Source organism: Canis lupus, chromosome 16 (genome assembly GCF_048164855.1).
Source record: "Canis lupus baileyi chromosome 16, mCanLup2.hap1, whole genome shotgun sequence".
Classification (NCBI taxonomy): domain Eukaryota; kingdom Metazoa; phylum Chordata; class Mammalia; order Carnivora; family Canidae; genus Canis; species Canis lupus.
This window is the reverse complement of record NC_132853.1, coordinates 42,038,681-42,045,946: the sequence shown is the minus strand read 5'-3', so window position 1 is coordinate 42,045,946 and position 7,266 is coordinate 42,038,681. Positions and strand designations below refer to the sequence as shown.

The 7,266-nt window shown below is 62.6% G+C and overlaps 1 protein-coding gene across 7 annotated transcripts in view; it reads left to right on the top strand.

Annotated features, from left to right (window-relative positions):
- The first annotated feature begins 242 nt into the window (after positions 1-242).
- UBTF (upstream binding transcription factor) overlaps positions 243-7,266 on the top strand; it is a 14,858-nt gene continuing 7,834 nt past the window's right edge. For 2 of the 7 annotated variants that reach the window (XM_072780814.1, XM_072780810.1), the window contains exons 1-5: positions 951-1,108; positions 3,599-3,724; positions 5,168-5,343; positions 5,899-5,982; positions 6,080-6,235. In XM_072780814.1, the coding sequence (XP_072636915.1) occupies positions 3,667-3,724; positions 5,168-5,343; positions 5,899-5,982; positions 6,080-6,235 (474 nt within the window). In that variant the 5' untranslated portion in view covers positions 951-1,108; positions 3,599-3,666. Of the gene's footprint in view, positions 644-950; positions 1,109-2,320; positions 2,471-2,821; positions 2,950-3,598; positions 3,725-5,167; positions 5,344-5,898; positions 5,983-6,079; positions 6,236-7,266 lie in introns of those variants that run through there. The other 5 variants (XM_072780816.1, XM_072780813.1, XM_072780811.1 and 2 more) reach the window with 5 other exon arrangements.

Sequence of the window (7,266 nt, the reverse complement as noted above, 5' to 3'; positions counted from 1 at the left end):
TCTAAAACCCGGAAGGCCCTCGCGGGGAGCCGAGATCCGGCGAGGCGGGGTGCTCCCCCGGTTTTTCAATGTGTTGCAAATCTAAGAGCTTCTTACTTTTTTTTTTTTGTAACCCCCCCCCTCCTTTATCCCCCACCCCCTCGCTTTGGCTTCAGGGTTGCAAAAGCAAAGAGCAATAAAAAAAAAAAAAAAAAAAAAAAAGGCCGCGCACACACTCAGACACACACCAGTGGCGACAGGGGAGAGTTGGAAAGACGCAGGAGAGAAGCAGGAGGCAGGAGGCAGCGGGGAGGGAGCAATGGGAGCGGGAAGCAGGCAGGTTCCCTCGCAAATCCCCCTCCGGCCCTACGTCGCTTCGCCGGCCCCGGCAGGGGAGCCAGGAACCGGGCTAGCAGATGGAGGAGTGGAGCTCGCTCTAGGCAGCGGGCTTGGCCGGAGAATGGAGGAGCCGCCAAGCGACCGGCTGATTGGAAGAGAAACGCAGAGCGATGGAGGCGGGGGTAGGAGGACGATTTCTCTGCGGGGACTGGCGGCGGCGTATACGCCCGGGTCGGGCGCTGCAGAGCTTGGCTAGCTTTCAACCCGCGCTCGCCGGCTCCAGCCCCGCGCGCCCCCACCCCCAGCCCTCCCGGCGGCTCCGCAGGTGAGTGCGAGCTGGGGGCAAAAAAAAACCCCAAAAGTCTCAACACGCCCGCCCTGCCCCCCCACCAAAAAAAAGAAAGAAAAGCATTTTTTTCTTTTTCTTTTTTTATTTTCGTGCAGCCCCCATCGCGGTGGGAGGGAAGGGGGTGAGGCTGAGTGGCCCGGAGGAGGCGGAGGGGCCAGGCGAGGCCGGGGTGGCCCGGGAGGCGGCGGCGCCGAGGCGGCTCTGACGGGCGAGCGCTCGGAGCGGCGCTGCGCTGCGCCGAGGCGGGCGGGCGGGCGGGCGGAGCGGGGCGGGCGGAGCGCGGCGCGTGGGGCTCGCCATTAGCCGTCGCTCCGCTTCGCCATCTCGGGCTTTGTCTGGCGACTCGCTGCCCCGGCGTCGGCTGCGGCGGAGCTGCGGCTCCGCTCTTCGGCCCGCCGCACCCCTAGGCGCCCCTGGCCCGCGCTCCCATTCACACGCTCGGTAAGTGAGCCCGGGCTCCGCGGATTTCGGGGGAGAGGGGTTGCTGCGAGTGGCGGCGGCGCCGATCTCCATGCGCCCGGGCAGGCCTGGGGAGCCATGCCGGGCTGGATTGAACCGGCTCCCAGAGCAGCTCCTCCGCCGGACCCCATCGCCCCCTCGCCGTTTCCGGGGTGTAAAGGAGCAAAGGGGACTTCTTTTTTTTTTTTTTTTAATTTGCAGGCAGGGCATTTTGTACGGGTTTTTTTTTTTTTTTTTTTTTTTTTAAGTTTCGTGTGTGTGCTGTTCGGAAGCAAGGGGACCGCGAGGTAGGCGCCGAAGCCTGGCGCCGGGATGGGCGTGCGTGCGCCCCAAGCCGGTGGCCACGCTCCGGGGATGAGGGTGGGCGCGGAGCGCCCGCTCCAGGAGGCGGGAGAAGGGAGCGGGTGAGGACTGCCGTGGAAACCCGAATCTTAGCTGGGAGGACTTGGGGGAGAGCTCCGAAGCAGGGCTGCGGGCACCCCCTCAGCCTCCCCGGCCGCCGGGGGGCCCTCCGGGCACCGTCTCTGGCGGCCGCGCCTCGCGCCCTCCCTCCCGCGCCGGCCGAGCCTGCTAGTTCCCCCGCGGGTCTGGCGAGGTCGCTCTCGGCGCCCGCCCGCCCGCCTCGGCTCCGAGCCCCGCCGCCATCCGGGCGGCTGCGTGTCTCCCTGCCCCGGCCCCCCCTCCCCGGCAGCAGCAGCAGCCGCCGCCGCCGCCGCCGCCGCCGCCACCGCCGCCACCACCACCACCACCACCACTACCACCACCCCCCTCCCCTCCTTCCTTCCCTCCGCCTCGGCCGCCCGGGTCCCCCCAGCTCCCGCCCCTCCTCCCAGCTGCCCCCCGCGGAGCCCGCCCGGGCAGGCTGTGGGAGGGAGCGGAGCCGGCGAGGCGGGCGGGCTGGCGCTCGCTCCCCGGGGGTCGGTGTGCGCTCTACGGGGAAGGACGCGCTCGCTGCCCCGCTTCTCCCGCCCCCCCTCCCGCTCCTCCTCCTCCCTTCTCCCTCCTCCTCCCCGCTCCGGCGGCGGAGGCTGCGGCGGCGGCGGGGGGTGTGCGAGCTGAGGCCGGGGCCGGCGGGCGGGCGGCGGGCGGGCTGCCTGCAGGCGGAGGGCGCTGTGCTTTGTGCTTTTCGCCGCGAGGAGCAGCAGGCAGCAGCAGCCACAGCCGCCGCCGCCGCCACAGCAGCAGCCGCCGCCCCAGCGCCGCCGCCGCCGCGCCCGGAGGAGGAGCCGCTGCCGCCGCGGGAGGGAGCTGCGGCTGTGCCCGGCCGAGCGGGGGAGGGCGCCGCCGCTCAGAGCCGGGGAGGGAGCCGCCGGAGCGGGAAGCCCGGAGGCCGCGCTGCGCCGGGTAACCGAGGCGGCTGAGGACGCGCGCCGGGGTCGGGGCCGGGCGGCGGGGAGCGAACCGCGGGTGCCGTAGACGCCGGGGGAGACCCGGGCCGCCCTCCAGGCAGGGGACTGGACGAAAGAGGATCAGGGTATTGGAGAGGACGCCGAGAGCCGGGGGAGGGGAGGGCAGGAAGCGAGGCCCGAGCCGAGCCCCGGCCGCGGGCACAGGAGCCCGCGCTTCTCCGAGCCGGCAGGCGCAGTTCTCGCCGGCCGCCGGAGGGGGCGGCGGGGCCGGTGAGCGCTGCGCCCCCGCCTCCCGGCCGCCGTCCTCCCGCCCTCTCCTTGGCTCAGCTCCCCGGAGGCCGGGGCGGGGGCGCCGGCGGGGCTGGGCCGCAAGCTCGGGGGAGGAGGCGGCGGTTCCCGCCGTGGTCGCGCCTCTGCGGCGGGCTCCTCCGTGCGCGTCGGGGTGGCTGGGCGGTGGCGGCGCCTCCGGCCCGGGTGGGTGGCTCGGGGGCGGGGGGCAGGCTAGGCCGCTTCTCTCCGGCTGCTCACCCGCCCAGGCGGGCGGGGACGGCGTCGGGAGCCCGAGAGGGGGGGCGGCGGGAATCCGGATCCGGTCCCCGGGGGCGGTGCGGCCGCTACGCTCCGGGGCCGGTGGCGGCTGCGCTGCGTCCGGGTCCCCGCCGGGTTGCGGAGGCGGGGGGAACCGGCCGGGGGGAGGCGGGAGGAGGAGACTGCGGCGCGCGCCCGCTTCCGCGGCCGCGCGCGCCCTTTACCCGCCCTTCCTCCTCCCCCGCCCTCCAGCCTGGGGCCTCCCCGGGGCGGGCGCACAGAGGAGGAGGAGATTTTTTTTTTTTTTTTTTTTTGGCCCGGGTGGGGGAAGGAGGGCGGAGGGCGGGCGCTCGCTGCACGCGGGAGCTGGGAGCAGTCTCTCGCGTGGGCAGGGGAGGGCGCACGCGGTGGAGCCGGGCTGCAGGGGCGCGGGGGGGCGCACTCCCACACCCACAGACCCTTTAGGTCTACTAGGGTCTTGGCAGGGTCTCCGTTAAAGTGCGGACTTGTGCCCCCCTCCCCCTTGGGGGAGGGAGGAATAGAAAGTCCCTCACCTCGCATCCCGCCTGAGTGGGGACTGGTGTCTCTTCTAAAGGGTGAGGTGGTTTTGACCGCGGGTTGCCCGGCCAGCACGACCCAAGGAGGAGGCTGGACGGCTAAAGAATGAACGGAGAAGCTGACTGCCCCACAGACCTGGAAATGGCCGCCCCCAAAGGCCAAGGTAGGAGCACTTTAACTTACGTCCTCTTTTCCCACATGGTTGTTTGCGGGACCCCCTCTCCTTCGAAAGGGGTTAGACAGTCCCTGTTCTCTGAATCGAGGTGAGGGGGGTATCTTCAGTTTTATGAGTCAAGTTTGGCTAAACCCAAGTTATTTGGCCTTGAGGCTATAAACTATATTTTCCACACTTCATTCTCCCACTTAGAGAGAGAGTCTTATGGGAGCCTTCATTCTGGGATTCCCATCTGGCCAGAGTTTGTCCTTTCCTCACCCAGAGTCCTGGAATGGGAGGAAGGATGAGCAATGGGGGGGAGGGGGAGAAGGGAGGGATTGGCAAGGCTTTTCAGGTGTTTTATTGTTATTCAGAGGACAAGGTTTTGGGTGAGGCAGGTGGAGACAGGATATTTTGGTGGTTTGAGGCTCCAAGCCATAGGAGGTCCATAACTAGATCCTACCCCATCCAGGAGAGATCCTGTGCCGATGGGGGCAGGGGGTTGGATGAAGCTGAGCATCTGGCCCTGACTGGGACGCTGAGAGGACTGAGGATTATTGGTCCATGTGACCCACCCTGTGGCAACCTTGACCCTGGTTACCAGATGCAAATGCAAATGAAGAGCCCTTTTGACTCCTAGTCCTGGTTGTTCTCCTAACTTACCTTCCAGGGTAGCCACCCTCCAGAGAGGCCTGCTGAGGCTAGTTCAGTGGCTGGAAATAGCTGGTTCAGACCCCCCCTCCCCCTTTTTTTTGCCTCCATGGGGAGTTGGACCCAGAAGACAACTCAGAATTCTGGGGGTTCTCCCTGGAGCCAGGGCCCTGAGAACCTTTGCTCGTCTGCTTGTCTTGCCTCTCAGCTGCCCTGTATGGTTCTTCCATTTCCATTCCATTTTTCTTACTTGCCCAAAATTGCCCATGTCTCCAGTGTTAGTTTCCAGCTGTGCCAGAGAGAAATGTCTGCATGGGTTCTCCTTACTGCCCACACTCCATCCTCAGCCCTTGCACATCCATGGTATCCACCTAGAACTTAAACTTGGCAACACATTTCAACTTGGTCTGCCTCCCTGCTTCCCTCCCCTCTCCTAGTAAGTTAGCTGTTTTCCCACCAGGTCCCAAATCACTGTAGCTTCATTTCTTTCTCTTCCCTGCAATAAATAGTAGTCTGTGGCAACCTGGCATGTTAGAAATGACCATAGTTTTGAAGTAAACCAGACTTGATTTCAAGTCTGGCTTTCTAGGTATGATGCTCTCTGGTCTGGAATACCCGCTCCAATCCACATGGTCACAGTTTTCTCTTGTGACTAGGTCATGTCTTGTCTTTGCCTTCACATCAGAGATCCCCAGGGATTTGGGATGCCCAGGGAAAGAAGGATTGAGCACTTAAGGACTGGGGAACAGATGGGGGGGAAGCATGAGCTGGGCATGATGTGCCTTTCTTGCCCCTCCCCAGACCGCTGGTCCCAGGAAGACATGCTGACTTTGCTGGAATGCATGAAGAACAACCTTCCATCCAATGACAGCTCCAAGTTCAAAACAACCGAGTCACATATGGATTGGGAAAAAGTAGCATTTAAAGACTTTTCTGGAGACATGTGCAAGCTCAAATGGGTGGAGATTTCTAATGAGGTAACTGATCCCCTCCCCCTTCTGCTGCCCCCTTCCTGACGCGTCTACGTGAACCCCTGCCTCAACCTTCCTGGTGGGGGAGAGGAAACAGAAGTCAATAAACAGGAAGGAAAGAGACCAGGCGAGGTGCTTATGTGGTCGCCCTTGTGCATTGGGGAGGTGGCACGGTTGATAGCACTGGCCTAGAGCTCTCAGTTCTGCCGCTTCCTAGCTGTGTGGCCTTGAATACTTACATCTGGGATCTTCTCTCGCCTGAGCTGTTCTGGGGATTGAATGAGGTGCTGGCATGGACAACACATCGAGGTCAGGTGGTCACCTTGTTGTCGTCCTTTGGTGTGTACGGACTGTCTGGTCCTGTGCCATAGGAGTGGGCCAGTGCCCAGGTGTTGTCTGGGTGTCAGGGGCTGAGTTGTGGCTGTTGGCTCCTGCCCCTCCTTGTCTGATAAATTCAGTGTAGTGGAAAGTAGAGGAGACCTGTTGGGAAAGGGGGTAGGCTCTAGGGTGGTGTTTTCCTCTCCTGAACTTCCTCTTGCACTCACCTCCTTTCTTCTCCAGGTGAGGAAGTTCCGAACATTGACAGAATTGATCCTTGATGCTCAGGAACATGTTAAAAATCCTTACAAAGGCAAAAAACTCAAGGTGAGTTTCCAGGAGGAGGAGTATGATGTGTAAGAGAGGAATGGTCCAAAGAACAGATACTGTCTGACCTTCACCGTGTCCTTGACCCTCCTTCCAGAAACACCCGGACTTCCCAAAGAAGCCCCTGACCCCTTATTTCCGCTTCTTCATGGAGAAGCGAGCCAAGTATGCGAAACTCCACCCTGAGATGAGCAACCTGGACCTGACCAAGATTCTGTCCAAGAAATACAAGGAGCTGCCGGAGAAGAAGAAGGTGGGGGGAGGGGGGCAAAGTAGGGAGGACGGGAAGGGCAGGGAGCAGCTGGTGCAGTGTAGGTCAGCTCAGGCATAGAGGGACATCAGGGATGGGGTTGGGTAAGCAGAGCAGAGTGCAGGGTCCTGGGCAGCCACACTCGGTCCCCTCCTCCCACTCCCATACACTATCAAGTGCAGGCATGGTCGAAGGTGTGACCCGGACTGAAGCAGATGCTCGGACCAGCCCTTTCCCCCCACAGACAGTCCAGTGTTGCCTCATCCAGCTTTACCTCTATGGTCGCATTCTCACTGTTAGGCTGGCACAGCAGCTCATCCTTGGACAGTTTTCACTGTGGTCTCACTTGGTGCGTGCAGTATCCTCATAAAGGGAACCCCCAGAGAAGGGGTTATTCCGGTTGTGTGGGCAAGGAACTGGGGCCCAGGAGGGACTCGCGTCCTGGGTCACACAACTAGCAACAGCAGAACAGCACTTGGGTGCTCTTCTCACCGCCATGTCCACACATATTAAGTGGGCTTCCTTCCTCCACGTTCAGCCAAGGATTTGTACCTTGTCCCTTGTGGCCTCGTGCTGTCAAGTGGACCCTCACAGAGGGCAGCAAAGCAGTGGAGGAGCCTGCAGCAGGGCCCCAAGTGAGATGGGGAGAGGAGAGAGATGGACAGCCAGGGTGCTGGACTGTGAGGTGGAGCCAGGGAGAGATGTCGGTGAGGGGCAGTGGGAGAGACAAGAACGCACATTTACTGGAAGAAGAGACAAAGCCTTATGTGGCCAGGTCTCAGGACGTGGCACCGGCTGCCACACCATACATAGCCCTCTGTCTTCCTGGTTTGTGCACTCTGGCTGCAGACTCCCGTGCCCTTGGTTCTGTATCCAAAAAGAAGCCAGCTTGGCTGGGTGAAACCAGCTGTCTACACTTGCTGTCCAGGCCAAGCAGGAGTAGGAATTAAGAGTTTTCTTTGGCCCCTCTGATGGGGATGTTGCAGAGCTGACTGTACACACAACACCCAGACTCTCATGGAGAGGGAGGGAGA